Below are 23185 nucleotides of genomic sequence, written 5' to 3' on the forward strand. Positions count from 1 at the left end.
CAGGTTCTATGGCATCGAGTACATACATGTGGTCCGGGACAAGAACCAGGCAGCGGATGCGTTGTCAAAGTTAGGATCATCCCGAGCCAAAATCCCACATGGCGTATTCGTCCAAGACCTGCTCACGCCTTCCATTGAAGACGAAGATTCAACGACTGACAAAGTTTCAGACCAGCAATTAGTGGCTACGATTCCGGCGCGGACCACAACCGAGCCGCTTCCGACCACTCATGAGCCGGACTGGAGAACGCCTTTCATCAAGTACTTGACAGATGGTAGCGGTTATGTCGATCGAACAGAAAATGAGCGCCTGATGCGTCGTAGTAAGCAGTATCTGCTCGTCGATGGCAAGTTATGGCGCAAAAACGCTAAGGAGGAAATCTTGATGAAGTGTATAACCCAGGAGGAGGGCGAGCATCTCCTAGACCAAATCCACTCTGGCTCCTGCGGCAACCACGCGGCCTCAAGAACACTGGTCGGTAAGGCTTTCCGAGCAGGTTTCTATTGGCCGTCAGCAGTGGCCGACGCAGAGAAGCTAGTCCGCCGCTGTGAGGGTTGTCAGTTCTTCTCCAAGAGAATCCATGTACCAGCACATGAGATCCAGACGATTCCAGCCTCTTGGCCCTTCGCATGCTGGGGACTGGACATGATCGGGCCTTTCAAACCAGCTCCTGGGAAATTTACATGCGTCTTCGTGTTAATTGATAAGTTTTCTAAGTGGATAGAATACATGCCTCTGGTACAGGCATCTTCAGAGAAAGCTGTCACATTCCTCGACCAGGTCATCCACCGTTTCGGCGTGCCCAACAGCATCATTACTGATCTGGGAACTCAGTTCACCGGGAACGCTTTTTGGGACTTCTGCGATGAAAGGAGCATAGTTGTAAAATACGTCTCGGTGGCGCATCCTAGAGCTAACGGACAAGTCGAGCGGGCAAATGGCATGATCTTGGACGCATTGAAGAAGAGGATGTACAGAGAAAACGATAAAGCTCCTGGAAGATGGCTCAAGGAGTTACCAGCCGTTGTCTGGGGCCTCCGAACTCAGCCCAGTCGTAACACCGGCGTCTCACCATACTTTATGGTTTACGGCGCTGAGGCAGTCCTCCCACCAGATATAGCTTTCAGATCAGCACGGGTAGAGAACTTCGACGAAGGCAAGGTCAACGAAGTACGGGAGCTAGAAGTTAACAGCGCAGAAGAGAAAAGGCTTGATTCTTGCGTACGCACGGCCAAATACCTTGCTGTTTTGCGCAGGTACTACAACAAGAACGTTAAAGAGCGTTTCTTCGTGGTCGGGGACTTAGTCCTGAAGTGGAAGACGAACCAGGCTGGTGTCCACAAACTCGCAACCCCATGGGAGGGACCCTTCATGATCAAGGAAGTCACACGTCCAACGTCTTACAGGTTAGCTCATCTAGACGGCACGGACGTACCGAACTCATGGCACATCGACAAGCTTAGACGCTTCTATGCTTAACTACTGAGATATGTACTCTACTTGTATTTTCGATTTACTTTACTAAAGCAACTATGATTTCTCCGACCACTCTAATGTGTCACTCCGAATTTTATGGTTATTCTAACTTAAGCCAGTACAAGCCGACCACCACTCCTTCTACGGTTTTCGGAGCAGGCCCTGTCTCCGGTTCCTCCCAACACGTGCACGGGATCCGCTCTCTACGTTGCGGGTGATCGGCAGGTCCCCCCTGGTTTGACTTGTCTGCGTCCACGTGTGCACAGGTCATAGTACCTCATACTCCGACCACATGCCAGACTAGGGCCGCACAAACTTTTCAGGATGACGTGTCGAGCAAAACGGTACAACTAAACAGAACGTTAACACGTTCCCACTTAGTTACACCAACAAAAAATTTCAAGCTTAAAGTGCGTTTTGTATAAAACAAACAAGCTTATAATGATATACAGTTACGTTATTACAAGCTTGCCTGAAAAGGCTCAAGTTTACAATAACACAACTATGTCCTCCTTCTACAGCTCTAAGCCTATTACATTGGCTGGTCGGGGCGCATGGCATTTACTGCTCGCCGCCTCTGATACCCTACTCGAGTCTCGGGGACTCTAGAGCTAGTCAAGCTGAAGGGGATGGCCCCGCCGGTGCCTGGCTGGTCGAGACCGCAGGCTTCGTTGGTTGGCTTGCAGCTGGTGGCATTTCCAGCTGGCTTGTCGATGGCATACCCTGCACAGGTGCTGTCCCACCTCCGCACAGGTTAATATCGCCAATTATCTTTGACGACAAGTCCAGCTGGGCCGTCCGAAGCTCTTCGGCCTTGTCTGGGTCTATCTCCTTCGGGTACCCAGCCTCCAAGCGTTTGAGATCGATCAGGGGGTAGTGAGCACGCACCATGCTTAGCACATGGGCACCCGTGTACTCACCCGCCTCCTTCACGAAGTCTTGGAACCATCCCCATGCTTGCTTGCATCTCTCGACCAGTCCGAGCTGAGGCGTCCTTAGCTCTTCCTCTGTGAGCGCCGGGTCGATAAGGTCGAGGACGGGCACAATGCCAGTTGCCATTTCTTGGCACCGCTTGCTCCACGTGTCCCGCTCCTCGGTGGCCTTAAGGCATTGTGCTTTCCAGTCGTCACGCTCCTTGATCACGGCCTCAAGGTGCCTCTTGGCATTGACTTTCAAAACTGAAAACAGTACAAGACATCAAACGTGATGACACGACAAGGCAATGTGGGCAATTGAATGAGAAAGGTGGTCTGGAGTGCTTACTTTTCAGGTCGTCCTTCATTCTGTTAGTGTGGTCTTGGAGTTCCGACTGGCGGCGTGCCAGTTTCTCGTTGTCCTCCTTCAGGCGACCACATTCTGCAAGCGCACGGCTGTTCTCCCCCTGGAGGCGGGTCACTTCAGCTTCTAAACCTGCATTACAGCTATTACTGTCAAGAACAAAATAACACAAGTCCCGCACTTGTTATGATACGGTGAACACTTACCTGTTTTCTCCTGCTCTTTGTTTTTGAGCTGGCCGACCAGGTTTTGGTTCTGTGCTTCTCGGACTGTCCTCTCCTGGTCGGCGGCTTCAAGTTGGTGCCGTAGGCGTTCCACTTCAGCCGTCAGCTCCTTATTGGTCGTCGTGATTCCTTCTATCTGGTCGAAGCACCTTTTTCGGTATCTGGCAGTTTTCATCAAGTCCTGCATTCAGACAAGCTACGTCAGACAGTTCGACTACACAACAGGGTCAAAGGACTCAAGCCAAATATACCTGGACTTCCGTCACCAGACGCTTGGCCGCCCGTTCGACTCTTAAGGTCTCTTCGACCTCTGGGATTTCCTCGTGCATGACCCATTCGTCGTTCCGATAGCGCGACACATATATATGTTGTCGCCTATCTTGGGGACGGCCCAGGACTTCTTCCACTTCTTCCTCTTCAGCCTCCTGTTCGGGAGGCGGCACTGGTCTGGAGTTCTCAGACTCCACGACCACCAGGGCTTTCCCACGGGCCGTCGCGTCGGCAACCATGTTCTGGGCAACTTCTGGCTGCTGCCCCTCGGCTAGATCCAGCTTCCTTGGCGCCGTGGTATCCGCCTCAGCAGGTTTCGTGCTTGGAGCACTTGTATTCTGCTCGGTTGTCTTCCCGACCAGCTGCTCGGGGACTGGCGTCTGGTCGTCCGCCTGCTGAGGCTCAGGCGGAGTCCCTGCCATGGGCTCCTCCACTGGCTGGTTGCTGAGCAGTTTGTCCCGCTGTTGTTGGTGAGGACGTTCCGCACCCAGTTAGCTGGTCGGGGCTTTCGGTGGAAGCCGATCTGATGAATTCAGAGACAAATTCAGAAGATAATAGCATCCAATGCAAAATGCAAAGCTTACATAAAAAATATAGATACTTACAGTTTCGACTTGCGGAAGGATGTGGCGAAGGAACGTCTCCTCGACCGCCCCTGCTCCGCTTGCTCGGCAGTTTCCACCGGGACTTGTTCAACCTCCGGTACGGGCGTCGGAGTATGATGTGGCATGTTTCCTTCATCTGTCCTCTGTGTCGCAGTGGTCGGTGCTGTGACCACTGCTGGCCCAGAGGAGCCACCCTGCTCCGACGGTCCCACCTGCCTTCTCCTCTTTCGGGGGACGAGCCGGAAGATGTCCGCATCCTCTGCTTCGTCATCCGACAGGGGGAAGATGGCTTGACGTCGTTTGCTGGCAGCCGGACGCTTGCCAGCGGCTCTGGTCGAGGCGTCCTCTACGGTCTCGAGAACCGCCCAGTGAACGTCGTCGGTCCTGGCGCTGGTCTGGGCGGCTGGGCCGGTAGCTTGCGGCCATTCTACACCGGGGGGAGGCGACACGAACACTTCTGCTCGGTCACGGCCATTACACTGAGACACAAAATGAAGGAAAAGACAGTTATTTTCTTGATACAACATGACTCTACAGTTAAAAGGAGGCGTCATTTACCTTTGGGGGAGGACGAGCCAGCTTGAAGGCGTGCTCGATGGCGTTCAGTGCAACATAATTGGGATCGGCCAGGTTGAACAGCTCTCCAATCCTGGCCTTGATCTCCATCTTGTCGAGCGGCTCCTTCCTGGTCCTCGTTGGATCAGCGCCTCCTTGGTACTCGAAGCCAGGATGAATCCTTTTCTGGCAGGGTTGAATTCTTCGGCTGATGAAGTTGCCGACCACGCTCGGGCCATCAAGCCTTCCCCACGGGATCATCCCGAGCAGTTCGGCGATCTGCTCCAAGTTTTCGGGCTTCTCCGACCAGCTACTTTTCTTCTCTGGAATCAGCCCCACATCGCACAGAGTGATGGTGTTCGGCTCTTCACGGATGTAGAACCACTTCTTGTACCACTCGTCCAATGAGGTGTTCCAGGGGCAGTGCAGGTATTGAGCCTTCATGCCGTCACGCAGGTTCAGGTAGACGCCTCCGGCGATCTTCGAGCCACCGCTTCCTTTCTTCCGAAGACAGAACAGGTGGCGAAAGAGGTCGAAATGGGGCTGGAAGCCACCATAAGCCTCGCAGAGATGGATGAAGGTAGAGACAAGAAGAATCGAGTTGGGATGCAGATTGCAAATCCCAATCTCGTAGTACAAGCAGAGACCCTGAAGGAAAGGGTGCACTGGAATCCCAAAACCCCGTTTGAAGAAGTCTTCAAAGACCACAATCTCACCTGGTTGTGGATCGGGGAAGCTTTCTCCTTCCGGCGCACGCCATCCCGCAAGTGCCTTGTTGTGGAGCACTCCCATGGCGACGAGGTCCTCGATGGTCTGCTCGTTGCTCCGCGACTTCCACCATTCCTTCGCCATGACCCCGCCTTTCTTCTGGGCGTCTCTCTTCGCCATTAGTTCGTCCTTACTAGGTGGGTGGATGCGGGAGACCGAGGGGATTGGCGATGATTTTTGGGGGAATAGGGTTTCGGCAGGAGGAAGAAGAAGGTTGTGGCGGCGGATGGCAATGGGGAACGGTGTGAGTAACTTACCAGATCTACGTTATATAAAACAAAGAGCACCGTCGTTTCGTCCGCCCGAGAATATTGGGAGTCGTGCGCACGCGCCGCAGACGGTTGTTCACACAACCTCGAAATCTGCACCAATAAACGCGCTCCTTCGTTAACAGTGTACGCGCCTCTTCGTTGATGGTGTAAGAGGGCCCACACTGACACACCTCAATACAGGTGTCAACCGACTGTTTGCAAAAAAAAAAGACAGAATGACGTACTATACCTATTTACTTTTTTGACCAGACGTGTCAGACTGGACTTGGCAAAGAATAGAAAAATAAGTACACCAAATAATAGTACAAGCAGCGCAAGTGATCGTGGATTTGCCCCGACCACTACTGTGCTTGGATACTTCCCAGACCACTTTTGTGCTCGGGGACTGCTCCGACCACGGCCGTGCCCGGGAACTACTATGACCACCGCCGTGCTCGGGGACTCTCCCGACCACTTCTTATAGTTTTGCTCTCCTCAGCTACATGTGATTTGTACTCACATACAGTTGAGAGACATTTATTTAGACCTTGCTACAAGGCTTATACTTCGCCTTCCAGCAAGCTCGGGGACTAAGTGGGCACACTTCACCTTGCGGTGAATGTGTTTGTTTAAATCGACCCCTGTGCTCTGAATTATTATAAGGATTATTAATATGCTCGGGGACTGCCCCGACCACTGCTTGAATAATGGTTCTCCTTGGCTACATGTGATTTATACTCACATACAGTTAAGAGACATTTCTTTAGACCTTGCTACAAGGCTCATACCTCGCCTTCCAGCAAGCTCGGGGACTACATCGGTACGATGCACCTGTCGGTGCATCTCGTATCGCCTGTACGACGATTGGGTTCTCAATTTAACTGGGAATTCTTTTTAGACCCTGGCACCACGTGCCTAAGTCACCTACTACCAGGCTCGGGGACTAAGTGGGCACACTTCACCTTGCGGTGAATGTGTTTGTTTTTCGACCCCTACGCTTCTGATGTTCAAGGACGTTATGCTTCAAGACCACTTACATTTCTTATCAGAAATACAAGTGGGCACACTTCTCAGGACAGAAATCTTTTTCTTTTTTCTTAAAGAGCACCATACATTCTTCGGACAACCTACTTCTCCGGTGATGACGGTGGTCGGAGGCGTCAAGGATTCAAGCCTCGTTTGTCGGAGAAGGTTAAAATGGCGTGTCGCAGCATAATACATGATGCTCGGGGACTAGCTGTGGGGGTATTAACCCCTATACCCTTACGGCTAAGCTTGGGCTGGCCCGGATCGATGGGTTCAGTCCACCCGAAAGGCGACGTGCGGCCCAGTTAACCTGATCGGAGTCCCGCACAAGGAATCAAGACGGATTTGGCGACCAAGCAGGATCCTGGTCGGTTAGAATAGGAATCCTTATCCGGCCACATATGGCAATTGTAACTGACTAGGATTAGTTTCTAGATCTGTAACCCTGCCCCCCGGACTATATAAGGCGGGCAGGGGACCCCTCTAAAAAAGATCTCTCATTGACATACAGCAATACAAATCAGACGCAGGACGTAGGTATTACGCCTTCTTGGCGGCCGAACCTGGATAAAACCTCGTGTCTGTCTTGCGTCACCGTCTTGTTTGGGGCTTGCGCATCTGTCTGCCGATAATCTACTACCTTGGGCATACCCATAGGTAGACTGCCGACCATATTTCGTCGACAGGGCTCTTGCATTTGTACCCTTGTTTTGTATCGAAATTGTGATTTTACCCCTATTTTTTTTACTTTGTGAATTTACCCCTATAATTTCAAAACAAAGCACCAGTTTGTCCCTGCTCCGTCATCCACCCCTAACGGTGTCAAACTTTATACAAAAGGACATGGATGCCCATGCGATTTTGCCCCTGTTTGTTATGCCTAATTATGATTTTACCCTGATTTGGAATTAAACTTTTTTATTGTATGCTGACAATTGATTAAATTTGGTCAAACATATTTGACACAACTTGCAATTATTTGAACTCAGATTTAATATTGATAAATATTCAAAATTTTGGGACCAAAAGGTTCATAATGATGACAGATTTAACGCCATAAGAAATATTTTGATATAATCTTTTGTGTGGGACCAAAAATCTTCAATGTATAAGAATGCATATAGAACATCGGTTAACAAACTGTATAAGTAGATGCATGCACTGATAACCTTAGTACCTTACCACATAGGAATGTCATACAATACATGTTTTTTCAGCAAAAGTAACCGCCATACAAGTTGGTTCATGTAACACTACAAGCACTAAAACTACACCATGTATTAACTAACCAAATTGGAAAAGAGATGCCAAACTGAAGGTGAATCATGTGTACACTCAATCCTGTCCGACATGCCAAGCTCATTGATTTTTGCTTTCAGCAGCCTCCTAATTTCACCTTTTTCAGATGTAGACATAACAGATGGTGAAGCTTCCATATATCTTTTTTCAGGAGCCGACACCCGTGTCCTTGAGTTGTATCAGGTGCTAGTCTACCTGGGGATCCACTCTTCGATATATTGCTCCGCGACGAAGCTCTGGCCACTGTTGTCTTGCCGCACATTATAGCTACCCAAATTAGAACGCATAAAAACCAGGAACAACTCTTTATGCATATTAATCAACAAGCAAACTAGACTGCTGGAGCTCGCAAGAAGATCGAGATTGGGCCACAACTTTTTATGCAGATTAATTGATGTACAAGCTCGATCTAAAAAATCTAGAAACACATGAAGCATAGATACATCCAGCTACAGCACCTCCAGCTAGAAAAAAACATGAGACATGGAGCATACAAACTTTTACACACGAAGCATAAAATTCAAACCACATCAAATCGCCGAACTCATAAAGCATAGAAAGCTCGATCTAAAATACCTCCAACTAAAAACATCCATCACACATGAAGCATAGAAATCATAAGGGCTCTGATATAGCTAGATTATGACGTAGAAATCATATGCCTCAGAGTGAATAGAAACCATCAGCACATAGGGATGACAGTCCAGTGTTGGAGACACCACCGCATCAGGGAGAGAGGTTGAGCTCTAATTGCAACCAAGCAGAGCATAAAAACAGTAGCACAAACACATAATCAACAAACAAGAACAATGAAGATGAAGTATGCACGAATCACAAACATGGATCTCTGTACCTTCTGCTGGGATTCAAATGCACGAGGAGCAGATCAGACATCTGAGCGATTGAATCAAAGCAAGCAGCCACCCTGAAAACATCTATCAGATCAGCAGCAAGTCAATTCATCGAACACCAGCAGGGCATGTCATCGAGGCAGCAATTACTCACCAAATCGTAGGTGCAGCTACTTGGTCGAAGAGGCAACCAGCTGGGCAGCGCGCTAGTGAAGACCGGCGAGTGCGCGTGCCGAGAGCTCACGGCCACCGCCCGCCCCACATCGCCGTGCACCTCCCTGAGCAGGCCCACGCGCGGCCGAGCGCGTGCGCTTCCAGTCGAGCCAACCAACGGCGGTCATGGAGAGGAGCGGAGGGGCCTCGCTCGGACAACCGCAGGGCGCAGGGACCAAGGGCCTGAGCTACCGCACGCGGCTGCTGCATGTTTCTGTCGTCCGACTCCCGCGGTCCAGCCTGACGCCGGACGCCCTGACCAGCCGCACGCGGGCCAGCGGCCAGGCACAGGCGCGCAGCGCAACTAGCCACCCGCTGCCGACCGCCCAACGCGGCGCCGCGCCGCAGCGACCCGCCGGCCTCCGGGATTTGGAAGGACGAGGACCGGATGAGAGTCGCCGCCTGCCACTGTACGCCGGCCACCGCACGTCCGCGCCCGAGCGACCGAGCCACGGCTGCTTCCGAGCGCCGCACGCCCGAAGCCCCCGCACCGCGCGTCGCGTGCCAAGCCCCGCGGCCCTCGCGTGCCCCCACACAGCGCGCCACGTGCCGAGCCCCGCCGCCGCTCCGCGCGCGACGAACCCCGCCGCGGGGAGCCGTTGCCGCACCGCGCGCCGTGCGCTGCCAACGCCGCCGCCGCCGGATGCCCCCGACGCCCGGGTCGATGCAGCCGGCCCGTGAGAAAGGCACGGTTTCCTCATGAGGGTGAATATAAGGATAAGGGGTAATTTGGTCTTTTTGTCTTTATTTTTTTAGATTTTGAATTTTTTTTAATTCATTTATTCTATGACCATCTGACGACATTCAAACCAGGGCAAACGGACGATTCAATTCAAAATTGCAAGAACAAAATCACAAAGTTGAGAAAACAAGAACAAAATCACAATTAGACTCCTGCATAAGGGCAAGAACACAATTTTCCCATATATATCTACCTACCTTATTACTTATATTGCAGTCTATATATCCAGCATATTTTCTCCATCTTTAAAATCTTTCATGTGCCCACGTACGCCCGGGGTGGCGCGCGCCTTGTACTAGTATTTATGAATCAAAAGCTGAAACGATTTGGTTATAGTTTTTTATACAAAAACGTGAGGCATTTCTCAATGGAATTCCTTTCTCAATTCAGAAATGCTTCTATTGCAGGCCATGCAATCCAGACCGGAATTATTCTGCAGCCCATGAAGCACAGCCCAGCCCGTTGTCCCAATAGGCCCGTACTGTCCCAAGATATCTCCCTCGTGTCTTACTCTTGTCGGCTCAATTATCTCCTCCTCCTTCCTCGCGCTCATCGCCCACTTCACCGTCGCTGCAACTCCCACTCCCGCTTCTGCGCCGGCGATGACAGCCGCTTCCCACACCCAAACCTCCCCCGCGTCTCCATGACGACTCCCCCAAACCCCTCCCCGCTCCTCTCCTCCCGCCCCAACCCCTCCATCCCTCTCCACCGCCGCTCCCGGTTCCCCAACTCTCCGGCCGCCGCCAACACCACCGGCGCCGCCTCGGCGCCGGACTGGTTCCGCCCTCGCCGTCCTCCGGACACGGACCCGTCCACCTCCCCCGGCGGCCGCGTAGCCGCGCGCGATCCTGGCGTTCGCGTCAAGGCCAAGGAGGGCGCCGAGGAGGAGAAAGATAAGAAGGGCAAGAGGAGGAGATGGTGGGAGCGGTGGTCGGGAGACAAGGAGAGCTACCTGGTGGATGATGTGGAGCCGCTCCCCATCCCCGTGACCGTGCCAGATACCGAGCCCATGTCGCGGGAGGAGCTGAACCGCCGGCTCAGCTGCGACGTCGAGATCGAGGTGAGTGCGGCAGGCCGAGATGAAAGCTTTAATTTCTGTGTTCTTCTTGGCGGCTTGGGTTTGGGCGAGGTGATGAGTTTGGGATGTGTGAATTTGGGCTGTAGGATTGCAAGACGGTTTCGTACGAGTGGACGGGCAAGTGCCGGAGCTGCCAGGGGACGGGGCTGGTCAGCTACTTCAGGAAGAAGGGCAAGGAGACAATCTGCAAGTGTGTGCCATGCGCCGGCATTGGTAAGATGAGATTTCTCGAACTTGATTTCCTTACATGGTACAATATTGATGTTTTTTTAGAGTAAAACATCTAGACAGAACAGGGACAAAGGTGCCCAGAGCTTCTTACTGGTAGATCTATCATGCTTTTGCACAGTAGGTGGAACTAAAATCAAGACTTGAGCTTTGTGAAGATGTGATGTCATTGTGATGAACTACTAGTTGGACAGACAATATACTTTGTCATCCAGTAGAGCTGTTACTGGTGGAGGTGCAATTCTATTACAGATCATAATTATAAAATTACAACACTAGGGTGGTCCGAACTTTGAACCCCATGGCTAAGTTCACCTTGAGTTCCTAACCTTGGGCACTAGACATTGCTTTTTTGAGAAGAACCTTAGATTGTCATAAATTGGACAGTATGCTTAGGAATAAACAACCTATTGCCAGTGGCTCTCCTAAGAGTTCGTGGTTAGTGTCCTACAGAAAAATATGTGCATGCGAATAGTTCTGGGGATATTCATATCAATGGTTCTCTGTGTTGTTCTAACAGACTGTCTTTGGTTTATACAAGTATACCATGGATGCTAATCACACAAGGAAACTAGAATGGACATGGTTGCAAGTTTTAGTTGGTAGGCATGATGACAAATTATCAATGTCATAGTAATAAATTGCTGAATAAACTGTAGATTTCTTGGTTCTCAGGACAATTCTGTGGTGATTGAATATGACATTTCTAGTTTATGCAATGAACAGTGATACAGGATAGTCCCTCAGCTCTTATCCTTGTGGGTTTACATACGGGACATCTGAACTGAGCTAACCCTGTTAATTAGCAACAAGCATATGAATGATATAGTATATGCTAATGATCTGAAGACAGTAAATGTGCAGCAGTTCTTTTTTAAACAGGATTGTATTATAACGTTAATATATAGAGCAGCACATTAGCACCTTCCATGAAGGTGTAGAATACATCCTCAACATGCAAAACCTTACACCAAGCACAAAGATGCGAACACCTGAACAGGAAGATCCTGCAGGACGCAAAGTGTAGAAGGGTGTGGTCGAGTACTCGAGTTGACCGCACCGAGGTCACCAATATTTGTGTCATAGGGACTGAAACTGACTCCGATGGCATTGGGGTGACAGGGCCTTTGCAACGGAGGATTGGACGGACCTCGGTCACCGGCTTGACAAGTGCACCTTCCCTGGAAGATTTTTTATGTGATTGCCAGCGAAGTGTAGGAAATGGAAAAGACAGAACCCTCGGTTAAGGGCGCGTGGATCAATGAATGATGGCATGGGCAAATACGGTGAAGACTGATGTTGACAACTGTTCTCAGGCGCAGAAAGTCGAGAGGAGCGCACCAGGCGTCGAGGCACTAACCACCAAGCAGATCTGGCAGGTAGCTTGTCAGAGGCGAGGGGGGGGGGGGGGGGGGGGGGGGGTCTCGAGATGTGTTCAGTGGTGATCAGCAGCAGCTTTTTAGTGTGTCTGAGATGAGATACTAATGATAGTACATAAACTACAGAGTACAGATAACTCTTTATTATGTACCTCTAGGCATTTCACTGACAGACAATGGTAGAACTTGGGCAACTGTTCCCTAGATAGATATATTGCTCGACTATTTGGTTTAATTGTGTTGTCCCAGGGGGTGTTTGGCAGGGCTCCTCATGAGGGGCTCCTTCGGAGGAGCCGGAGCCGTTTTGGAGGAGCCACTCCAAAACGGCTCCGGGTCCTCTGTTTTTCACTGAAAAATGGCTGCTCCTACAAAACGTTTGGTAGGCTCTTCTGGAGGAGCCGGAGCCAGGGAGGAGCCCTACCAAACAGGCCTTTATACTTTTCACTGTTTCAAATGTTCCCATTTTTATTGTTATACTAGTCAGAAAAGGTTGTATCCTATGCAACAGGTGTTTAGGTGGAACCTTAGAAATTCAGTTTTAGAACAATGGATGACGTTGATCAGTTAGGTGTCTTATTCACAGCCAACTTTTGACTGTACGGGGTTTGCCTTCTATCATGAACACTACACAAGCTCATATCATCACCATGAATTCATGTTAGTGATACTTGTAGATATGCTTGTATAATTAATTGCCTCCATTGACTCGCTGCATTCTTGCTTGACTAGGATCACTGAACACAAGCATGGTCCATGTCGCTGGTGGCTGCAGCCACATTTTCGTTGGAACTGGACCCTAGTAGACCCTAACTTCATGTCCTATGTCCTTTTCTAGACTAGCCACCACTCAATTCACACTCTTAAACCTTGCCTGAAATAAATTTTGAAGTACTAGATTCGAATATCAACAGTTGATCCATTTTCTTGGTTCAGTAATCAGTAGGGATTTCCTACTCACAGGACCACTTCAGTGATTTTCTTTTTAACTTGTACAGAACATGTACCATGGTAGATACTACATATAACCTCGCAGGGGATTTGAGAAATAAGGGAATGATATGTAGTACTGAAACACAAAGTACTGCCGCCTTACCTGAGATAAAACCCAGATGAATACCTTTCCCGATAGATGAAACCCCTAGTTTGTGAGTGTAGTTTCTGGGAAAAAAATTCGGTGCATACTGTATTCATCATGCCTCTCTGCATACATGCCATAGATAGCTGACACTGTCCAGTTTCATCGATCCAACAGCGCACACGCGCTCGGCTCTCACGTGCTCGGCTCCCGCGCCCAGGCTCTCTCGTACGTGGTTGGTGGCCTGCGGGCGTGGGATGTAGTTGGTCGGCAGCTTTATACGGCATGGATGGCAGTTTGCATAGACTGCGTGTGCATCCAGTATGCACTGGATTTTTTTCCAGTTTCTGTGCCTCAATGGTCAACATATAACTGTAATTCATTTGTCTAGTAATAGTTTCACACTAGGATGGTCTTCTGATGCTTCCTCATTTTGTTTGTTTTTATGCCATGGAAAAGTAAAGACTTTCCTGTAGAGCTTGAGGGCATATGTCATGCCAAAGAGTTGGCCTTTCTTTCTAACAGCTTACTGCTCTATTATTCTCTTCTACAAGATTATACGCTGACTTCTTCCCATACCTGTGGAATGGGAACATTACTTGTTTTGCAGGTTATGTGAGGAAAATTACATTTCGTGAGGACATTCAAAAGATCGACGAGTTAGACAATGGCAAACTACCATAGTTTGAAAGGTCTCAGGCCATTCGGCTGCTGTAATTTCGTGACTGCTGACGAATAGCTTGTGCTCGCAACCTACAAATTGACCAATGATTCTTTCCACTGTTCAGGCACGATACATGGAGGGGTTGTTCTTTAAGCATTGTAAACTTTGCGTTAAAAAAAAGTATTGTAAACTTAGCAATGGTGCCTAGTAATTGTACCCCTTTTACCTTTGTTGTTTGCTGACAGATATGATAACGATCGGTACAGAAAAGAAAATAATAAATTTCAAGGGGATTCTTTTCTCTGCTGTATAAAACCTTTTTCGTTTGCTGTACGTTCCCAAGCAGCTTCGTATTAGAATCTTATACTTCGCACGTTGGCATGGTCCATCTGTTGCCCTCCTTTCTGGTTTGAGATTGCTTACACTGCAAGCTCTGGAAGAATCCCACATTCTGAAACTTTCTGCAGCTCAGGCATATGTATTCTCTCAAACTTTGCTGATGGCAGGCGACATATAAACTTTGATGGAGGGCCATCGCCTCTAGCTAGCCGCAGCAGAACAATTATTCATCGCAAAAAAAAAAAATGTCTCATCTGAGCATTCTCTCCTTCAAGTACAATCTCGCGAAGCTCCGGTCCAAGGCCGGCCGGCCAACGGGGCGGCCGCTGTCGGCCAGGGACCGGCAGTTCTCCGACCTGAGCACCTACAAGCCCGACGACGAGGAGATGAAGAAAGTAGAGACTTTTCCCTGTGTGCCCTTATAAAAGATCGTAATCCCCTGTGTGCCCCTGAAAAAATTCAGCGGTCTTCAGCGCCACTGCTCCAACTTTTTCGTGTCATCTATGCCACTTCCGTCAGTTTGGGCTCTAACGCCGTTAAACTGCAGGTGTAAAAAGACGAAAATGCCCTTAAGTTCAAATATGTTATTAATTTTTTTTGAGCATCTTAACGACTTCCAATGAAAAAACTCAAAACTAGAAAGTTGTAGATCTCGTCGAGATCTATAATTTTCATATAAATTTTTTTTTCATTTAATTTCGCAAAAAAAATAATATGATTTTTCTAAGATATATTAATCATATCAAATCATATTTTTTTTGCGAAATTAAATGAAAAAAAAATTTATATGAAAATTATAGATCTCGACGAGATCTACAACTTTCTAGTTTTAAGTTTTTTCATTTGAAGTCGTTAAGATGCTAAAAAAAAATTAATAACATATTTGAACTTAAGGGCATTTTCGTCTTTTCACACCTGCAGTTTAACGGCGTTAGAGCCCAAACTGACGGAAGTGGCATGGATGACACGAAAAAGTTGGAGTAGTGGCGCTGAAGACCGCTGAATTTTTTCAGGGGCACACAGGGGATTACGATCTTTTATAAGGGCACACAGGGAAAAGTCTCAAGAAAGTATTCAACATGATAGCTAGCCAATCCCGTGGGATCAACAAGAAAGACCTCCAGCAGCTCCTGGAGAGGTTTGGGAAGGCGGACGCCGCCACCGAGGCGCGGCGGATGATGTGCGTCGCGGACCACAACAAGGACGGGTACATGGACCTGGAGGAGTTCATGGAGGTGCACCGGAACGGCGTGCAGCTCGGGGACATCCGGCGGGCCTTCTTCGTGTTCGACAGGGACGAGGACGGCAGGATCAGTGCGGAGGAGGTCATGACGGTCCTGCGCAAGCTCGGGCAGAGCTGCAGCCTGGATGAGTGCCAGAAGATGGTGAGGGAGATCGACAGGGACGGCGATGGCTTCGTGGGCATGGACGATTTTATGGTCATGATGACTCGCCCGCGGAGGAAGCCGTGACTGAGCACCGAGCTAGCTAGCTTCCGTGCACATCCTGATGTAAAATATGTCATGCAAATCATATCCTGAATAAGATGATCATATTCAAACCAGCTCTCATTTAGCTTTATCTTCTCTTCTGCTGTTTATCTTTCTGCAGCTTGCTGATGACACGCTATTAGAAATCTAGGGGTCTTCCAAGCCTGGCTGTCACTGCTCTTTGCAGTTGCCCGTTTGCTCTGCACAGTAGAATTCCCGCTGCAACAACAGTTGCTTCTTCATCCGGAAGCACACAGAATGGTTGTAGTACGGAGTAGGAGTAGCGATTACAGTCTTGTCGATGACCCGACAACTTGCAGTGTCTGACGTAGCGAAAGTACTTTTTTTTAGACGAGCTACCGAAAGTACTTGAAACGAATAACCTGTGCCCTGTGCCCATGAAACTTTACCAAAAATTTCAAAGTCAATGCAAGTTTGTAGCGCATGCATGGCAAGTTGAAATCTAACACGGGTTCTCGTCCCGATTTCTTTTTCCTTGCTGGGCTGTCGTTATGCTCTTTTTTACGGTTTTTTGTTGGGTTCGTTTCAACTTTATATTACATTTTCTTTAATAAATATGTACTCCGTGTGTTAGAAAAATTGAAGGCCCTACCGACCGGATATCCAGCGCCAGCAGCGTGCCCGGATGTAGCTCCTAGTCCCAGTCAACCGAACTGTGACTCTGCTCGTAGTCCCAGGCTCACCAACAGGAGCACCCCATCTAAGCATCCTCACCTAACAGAAAAAGTGAGCCGAAGTGGAGAGCATACGCTCGCGTCCACACCGCCATCCCCCGGCGTGCCTCCTCCCCAGTCTGAGAAGGATGCAAAGCAGCAGAAGGCGATGAGGAGACACCAATGTGAGATAGCAGAAGGCGAGGAGGAAGATGCAACACCCGATCTATTTTTGAAACATCCAGATACAACACTTGCAACATACGTCTGAAGACAGATGAAACATTTGAAATATGCATCTGAAACACTTAAAAAGACACATGAAACACATGAAACGCCATTGCAACACATACGCAACATCCAAGCAAAACACTCGTTACATAAGTGTGAAAGATATACAACATCTAGATAAACACACTTGCAACATACATCAGAAAAAACAGATAAAACATTGGAAACAGACATTTGCAACATAAGTGTATAATCATTGCAACATATGCAACATCTCGATCTACTTTTGCAACATTCATACAAAACCCTTACAACATTTCTCTGAAACACTTGAAACATACGTTTGCAACATGCACTTTCAGTGTAATGTCACCTTGCTGCTTTGGAAAAACTTTTGCTGGTTCTTCTAAAAAAAAATAAAAAGACTAACAATTTGGAACGGAACCGAGAGGGAGCACGTTACTTTCTTCAAGCAGCACCAAGCCACCACGAGAAAAACGAAGCGTGTATGGTTGCAGAGTTTAAACGAGAGGGCAATAATGCAGGGCCGCATTTCAGCATCATATTCCATCTCCTTTTAACAAGATAGCACTATACAGTGTACAGTACGCCCGATTTTCCTCTCTTTGCAGATTCCCACATTGTGCGGCTGCCCGTGCATGGTTACCTCTTGCAGCTTATTACACGATTCTATTCCACGACACCATCAATCAGCTGGATGATGAATGCAGAAGCTCATATCTTCAGCTTTTAATTTTGTTCTTTTTCAGCCACTCGTTGGGTGCAGATTCTTGCTCCATTCAACTAGTGCACGAGGATCTAGACGGCTCCATCTGATCGGCGCGCGATAGATGCTGCCGTTGTGCTCTTGGACCTGGCAGTGGCCTATTTGTCGACCACCAAATCTGCGTAGAGAATAAGCTAAGCTGCAAAAGGTCACAACAAGGCAGGGGTAAGATGCAAACAAGCCGTGATAAACGTTACAACAGAAAAAGTGACGGCAGTAGGCGTTGTGTAGCACGCGACAGCTTGCCAAATTGGCTTGCTTATATAAGAGCAATAGGTCTCAACAAGTTGCTGCACACACACATTCAGGCAGGAAGAAAGGGTATAGGTCATTTGCAGAGGAGCCTTTTGTGCTGGTAGTGTTGTGACTTGTGAGCCGCCGCCGCTGCTGCTGCTGCGCTCGACTGACCGATGGCGATCAAGAACATGACGGTGGCGGCGACGACGACGCGGTCGCTGGACGCGGACATGACGGTGGACGAGTTCAAGGAGTGGCTGCGGCGGTTCGACACGGACCGGGACGGGCGCATCAGCCGCGACGAGCTGCGGCGCGCCATGCGCGCCATCCGCGCCCGGTTCACGGGGTGGAGGAGCAAGCAGGGCATCAGCTACGCCGACACGGACGGCGATGGCTACATCGACGACAGCGAGGTGGACGGCCTCATCGAGTTCGCGCAGAAGAACCTCGGCCTCAAGATCGTCGCCTACTAATCTCGCATCTCGCATGGCGGCGCGCGCGGCGGGCGGCGGGCGCTGGCTCGCCATGAGCTAGCTATAGCGACAACAAACCATCACTCTCCCTGCCGGCTAAAATAAGAACGGTTTGATCTATCTCTTGTCCGTTAAAACTTGCTTTCCATGTACTTACACCCTATTCGTTTGGCTCGTAAGCCGTTCTTTTTCAGCTAACGAATAATATTTTTCTCTCGCAATAAATCAGTTAATATTATTTTCAATCATGGCTTATCAGTCAAACAAACAGGACATAGCCAATTCGAGTTCGAGATCATGTACTATAGCTCTCTATGTTGTTCTTGTTGTGTGTGTATATATGTACGGTGTGTTGTGTGTATGGTACACATGCGTTGCTGCCTGCCTCGGCTTGCATAGCCTAGCTCCGGCCGTGCCATGGGTGCTGTGGATGTTCAATTGCTCTAGTGAAATTGACAATATAATTAATGCTTGACCATCCCGTGTGAACATACCACAAAAAAAGATATTATTTTTCTAAGATATATTAATTATATCAAATTATATTTTTTACGAAATTAAATAAAGATAAATTTTATATAAAAATTATAGATCTCAACGACATCTACAACTTTCTAGTTTTGAGTTCTTTTCATTTGAATTCGTTAAGATGCTCAAAAATATAATGATATATTTAGACCTAAAGGTATTTTCGACTTTTCACACCTGCAGTTTGACACCACTAGAGCCCAATCTGACGGCAGTGGCATGGAGGACAAAAAATAAGATTAGAACAGTGGCGCTGAAGTCTGCCAAACTTTTTCAGTGGCTCACAAGGAATTACGATCTTTTATAATAACTCATAAGGAATTCCCTTCTTTTTCTTTATCTTGTGCAGTGTGTCTCACACCCATTTTCCTTACGTTGTCTTTTACCTCTCGCATGACGACTCATTTCCCTCGTCATGAGAGTAGGGTGGCCTGATCTTTCGATTGAGATGAATATCTTGATTAGTGGATAAAGGCAATGTTAAGCGCCCCACTACAACTATCTAAAGATTTTGTGTCTTAGCGATCGATACACCATCTCTAATGGTTGCTCATGATTTTGTGCAGGACGATCAATCGGCGAAGAGGCACTCATCATGCAACTGCAAGCAACCGAAGAACCAACTTGAATAAATTAAATAGTGAAAGAACCGAGGATGCCGCCTAGAGGGGGTGAATAGGCGTTTCTAAAAATTTAACCCTTCAAAATACGGAAACGATTAGTGTTGGAGTTTCTTGGAAACTCCTAATCAGATAAATAAACTCCTCACGAGTTAGCTAACAGAGTAAACAAGGTATGTCTAAGATATCTAGGAGCTAAAACTCTGCACCATAAAGGTTAGAAATGAGATTGAATAAAAACAGCAGAGTCCACAATATATCGGACGTGTCTAGTATCAATATCGGACGCGTCCGGTATACACGGGTTCTGCTCGATCAGCTCTCAACTTGATCCTTTTGATTTCTCCTTTCACACCAAGTTGCTTGCACTTAATAGTAACCTATTCACAAGCTGAAGCAACACAAGTGGATCACAATACTCAATGAAAAGAGAGATCGAGGCACACTATGTGTTTTATCGAAGTTCGGCCTCCGTCGAGACCTACTCTCCGTTGAGGGGGCTGCGAGTGACCCAGCAAAGGTCAGCTCTAGAGAACCACGAAGGCCACTCTAGCCGGAGTCTTTTTCAACTCTTTTTTCCTCCTCTCACTAGCTTGATTCCTTCCCTTGCTGCGGTAGAAACGAACCATTATAAACTTTTTGAGACACACCACAATGTCTTGGGTGCTCTCCGGCGATGCCTAGCTGTCTAGGACCGAAGAGTCCAAGAGTATCAAATGCAAATCACGAGATCGACAATATGCACAAGTGCTCAAGGGTGGCTTGCTCTCAAATTTGAATCTCTCTTAACCCACAAGATGGATTTTGCAAGATTGAATCAATCACTCACCAAGAGAGGGTTGAGGAGTGTTCTCAAGGCTAAAAAACTGTGTGAGAGAGTTAGCAGAATTAGTAGCCTCCAAAGGTGGAGGCTAAGCGTCCGGTACAGCCCCTAATGGTCACTTTGTTAGTGACGCACGAAACGTCGGAACTCCCAACGATCACCGAAACTCCCAACCCCTAGAACTCCCAACTCACATCAGAACTCCTGACAAGCCAAGCCGAGACAACGAAGGAATTGTTGTAACTGGGAAAATACCGAACACGTCTGGTAGGTATTGCCAGACCAATAGAAAACAAGTTGGCTCTTTTGTCTCTTAAACACTCAGATCTTACATGGGTTGGTTTGAGAACTCATGAATGATTATCTATCAACATGATGTATACCTCTTAATAGTATGGCATACCTATTAAGCAAAGATCAAATGAAAATGGAGTTTGAAGCGCTTGAGTTGAATTTCCTTGAACCAAAATGCCATATCCTTCAATCTTCATCAAGTGAGGGTTTTAACATATTGATTTTAATTTTGTCCTTGAGCATTACCATCTTGAGCATTTGACTTGATTCTATTCAACATATGAGAGTTGGCTTTAAAGATATCAAGTTATCCCTTTATAAAGTTATCTAGAATTTGATTCTTCACTTCAATATGACCAACATGATTTGATTGGTGCCTTGACTAAATACAAGTATTTCCTTCTTCACCCTAGCTAGGTTCATCGGTTGCCAAGCTGTCGCTTGCTCTTCACCCTTGCTTAGTACCTCGAAACCTTTCCTTGCTATCTTCACCATCTCAAGCTTAGTCATACTTGGTGTCGAATCATTCATTAAGTTCATTTGTATACTTGTCTTTCATATAACAAGCTTGAGACCATTCCATATGCAATCATTCTTGTCTCATTAATTATTTTTCAACGTGCCTGCTTTCATATGAGTTATCGAAATCCCACAATGAATAAGCCTTATATGAATTATATTTGCATTGTTGTCTTGTGTTTGAACTAGAATATTTCTAACAATACATCATTTTGGCTTTCATTAAATATATGTGAGATAACCTATTTTCTGTTCATACTTAGCAAACGGGTTGGACCTTTAATCATATTCAGCCTGTTCGTTTGGCTAGTTCGTATCGTTGCTGGTTCGTGAAGAAGTACTGCTGGCTGGTTTGTGTGAGAGAAAAATGTTGTTCCGGCTGGAAATTTACGATCGTGAAGAAGTACTGCTGGCTGGTTTGTGTGAGAGAAAAATACAAAACCCATTAAAGGGCTAGATGCACTTTCAATCTCCCCCTTTTTAGTGATTGATGACAACTTGATTAAAGTTTACAAAAGGAAATAAACATTTAAGCTTTTGTGTTCAATGATTTACGAGAGGCTCCCCCTTAATATGTGCTTATGAATAGAATTCATAAAAATAATCTCAAATGTCAAATGCACATATTAAGACACATAGAAGACTCCCCCTATATCATTTCATCTGTGGGGTAAAAGTGTGTGACAAAATAAAACTATGATGCATATAACAAGATATATCACATAAGAGTAAATATAAAGCATTGCATCAAACACTTTCATTCTAGCATGCATAGTCCTTATAAAAAAATACAACACATGTATATCACACATAGCACTCATTACACATTTTCTCAAGTCCACAAACCATTAAGATAGATTATATTACAAGATAAAGATCATGTCATATGAGTCTCATATGATACAACCATGAAGCACAAATCTCATCACTCATATGATACAATCTATCTCAAACTCAAGATACATCAATGAAACTTAAAAGATAACTAACTACAGCTGCAGTACAAGTCTCCAGATATAAAGATAATACACAACAGCAGTACAAGTTTCCAGATACAAAGATAACACATGAAACACATCTGAAGCTTTAATTAGTTTCTCCCCCTTTGTCATCCATCACCACACAAAGGTCCAACAATGACATAGTAAGCACAAAGGGGCTGCAAGCTATCTCTGAAGGCAGTGATCACTCATCATCATCATAATCATCATCTCTACCATCACCCTCATCATCTGAATGTGGAGCCCTAGATAGGCGCGAACCACCCTCACCAGGCGGGTCATAACCACCATACCCATAGTGGTTATATCCACCTATGAGGTCACCCCACCAGTCTAAAGCATACTCATCTGCTACACTAGGACATGGCTGAGCATGAGTAGGCACATGAGCCTACAGTGGCAAGGTGTCAAGGTGCTCTGGTGCCTGCTCCTACTGCTGTTGAGCCTGCTACTGCACTTATTGCTAAAGAAACTCAGCAAACTCTCTGTTGTACCTAACCTGCTGTTGCTCCTCCATCTCTGGCTCACTAGGCTCATCATCTAAGATAGGAGACCTAGGAGGATCAAGCTCATGTCTTTGAGAAATCTTCTTGAGTGTGTGAGTGTCCTTCCTCCTAGCCTTCCTCTCCTCCCGCTACCTAATCTAAATATCTCTGCACATCCTAAAGATAGAACTGAAGAACCTATGGATGGGCAAAGGAGGGCTACCATGGCATGAAGAGGAATGTGAAGGAGCACATGGTGGAGGTGAGGCTCCTGCTGCTGCTGCACCACCCTCAGGTGCATCTACCTCTGCTACTGCTGCTCCCCCCAGGCAAGGAGGGGGGACTCCAACCTCTATCAGATCAGCTGCTATCTTTAGAATCTTGTGAGTTTTGTCATAATCAAACTGGTGCCTTGTCACCTACTCATCATATGCATAATGTAAGAATCAAAGCATCAACCTTTGATGGGCCTCTCACCAATGAAAAGCTCTAGTTTGATTTTGGTGAATTGATGAAACCCTAAGTGCTAACCTAGTTTATCAAAGTGATTATTAGATAGGTGGCACTACTCCAAGTGATGAAGCAATTGTGAAGATCATGATGATGGTGATGCCATGGTGATGATCAAGCGCTTGGACTTGAAAAGAAGAAAGAGAAAAACAAAAGACTCAAGGCAAAGGTATACATCCTTGCTTAGGACA

At 47.3% G+C, this 23185-nt stretch overlaps 4 protein-coding genes and 1 long non-coding RNA gene across 7 annotated transcripts; 3 read left to right on the plus strand and 2 right to left on the minus strand.

The window, feature by feature from the left end:
* Window positions 1-1216: 1216 nt before the first annotated feature.
* On the minus strand, window positions 1217-2965 carry LOC136551919 (uncharacterized). The gene is made up of 2 exons (XM_066543449.1): window positions 2741-2965; window positions 1217-2655 (listed from the first exon to the last, which is right to left on the minus strand). Exons 1-2 carry the CDS (start codon window positions 2757-2759, stop codon window positions 2093-2095), a joined length of 582 nt encoding a protein of 193 aa, XP_066399546.1. The 5' UTR covers window positions 2760-2965; the 3' UTR covers window positions 1217-2092.
* Window positions 2966-7592: 4627 nt separating this feature from the next.
* LOC136551920 (uncharacterized) lies at window positions 7593-9446 on the minus strand. The gene is made up of 3 exons (XR_010782698.1): window positions 8759-9446; window positions 8607-8678; window positions 7593-8020 (listed from the first exon to the last, which is right to left on the minus strand). It is a non-coding gene; the product is annotated as an uncharacterized lncRNA (long non-coding RNA).
* Window positions 9447-10113: 667 nt separating this feature from the next.
* Window positions 10114-14264, plus strand: LOC136551921 (protein disulfide-isomerase SCO2-like). The gene is made up of 3 exons (XM_066543450.1): window positions 10114-10619; window positions 10724-10850; window positions 13930-14264. The coding sequence occupies exons 1-3, from the start codon at window positions 10203-10205 to the stop codon at window positions 14001-14003; spliced, it is 618 nt and encodes a 205-aa protein (XP_066399547.1). The 5' UTR covers window positions 10114-10202; the 3' UTR covers window positions 14004-14264.
* A 119-nt stretch (window positions 14265-14383) lies between these two features.
* LOC136551922 (calmodulin-like protein 30) lies at window positions 14384-15886 on the plus strand. Its single transcript, XM_066543451.1, has 2 exons — window positions 14384-14717; window positions 15390-15886. The coding sequence occupies exons 1-2, from the start codon at window positions 14568-14570 to the stop codon at window positions 15792-15794; spliced, it is 555 nt and encodes a 184-aa protein (XP_066399548.1). The 5' UTR covers window positions 14384-14567; the 3' UTR covers window positions 15795-15886.
* Window positions 15887-17773: 1887 nt separating this feature from the next.
* LOC136549899 (polcalcin Phl p 7-like) lies at window positions 17774-22949 on the plus strand. Of its 3 annotated transcripts, XM_066541331.1 has the most exons (3): window positions 17774-18324; window positions 18926-19216; window positions 19309-22949. In XM_066541331.1, the coding sequence occupies exon 1, from the start codon at window positions 17915-17917 to the stop codon at window positions 18212-18214; it is 300 nt and encodes a 99-aa protein (XP_066397428.1). In that variant the 5' UTR covers window positions 17774-17914; the 3' UTR covers window positions 18215-18324; window positions 18926-19216; window positions 19309-22949. The 3 variants fall into 3 exon arrangements, with proteins under 3 accessions (XP_066397428.1, XP_066397426.1, XP_066397427.1); XM_066541329.1 differs by having other exon boundaries at window positions 18926-22949; XM_066541330.1 differs by lacking the exon at window positions 18926-19216 and having other exon boundaries at window positions 17775-18324.
* The last annotated feature ends 236 nt before the right edge of the window (window positions 22950-23185 follow it).

Source organism: Miscanthus floridulus, chromosome 4 (genome assembly GCF_019320115.1).
Source record: "Miscanthus floridulus cultivar M001 chromosome 4, ASM1932011v1, whole genome shotgun sequence".
Classification (NCBI taxonomy): domain Eukaryota; kingdom Viridiplantae; phylum Streptophyta; class Magnoliopsida; order Poales; family Poaceae; genus Miscanthus; species Miscanthus floridulus.

Coding starts and splice junctions, on each gene's coding strand:
- LOC136549899 (XM_066541329.1), top strand. CDS start 17,915: ATGGCGATCAAGAACATGACGGTGGCGGCGACGACGACGCGGTCGCTG.
- LOC136551921 (XM_066543450.1), top strand. CDS start 10,203: ATGACGACTCCCCCAAACCCCTCCCCGCTCCTCTCCTCCCGCCCCAAC. Junction 10,620..10,723: donor GCTGCGACGTCGAGATCGAG/GTGAGTGCGGCA, acceptor TTTGGGCTGTAG/GATTGCAAGACGGTTTCGTA. Junction 10,851..13,929: donor TGTGCCATGCGCCGGCATTG/GTAAGATGAGAT, acceptor CTTGTTTTGCAG/GTTATGTGAGGAAAATTACA.
- LOC136551922 (XM_066543451.1), top strand. CDS start 14,568: ATGTCTCATCTGAGCATTCTCTCCTTCAAGTACAATCTCGCGAAGCTC. Junction 14,718..15,389: donor ACGACGAGGAGATGAAGAAA/GTAGAGACTTTT, acceptor AAAAGTCTCAAG/AAAGTATTCAACATGATAGC.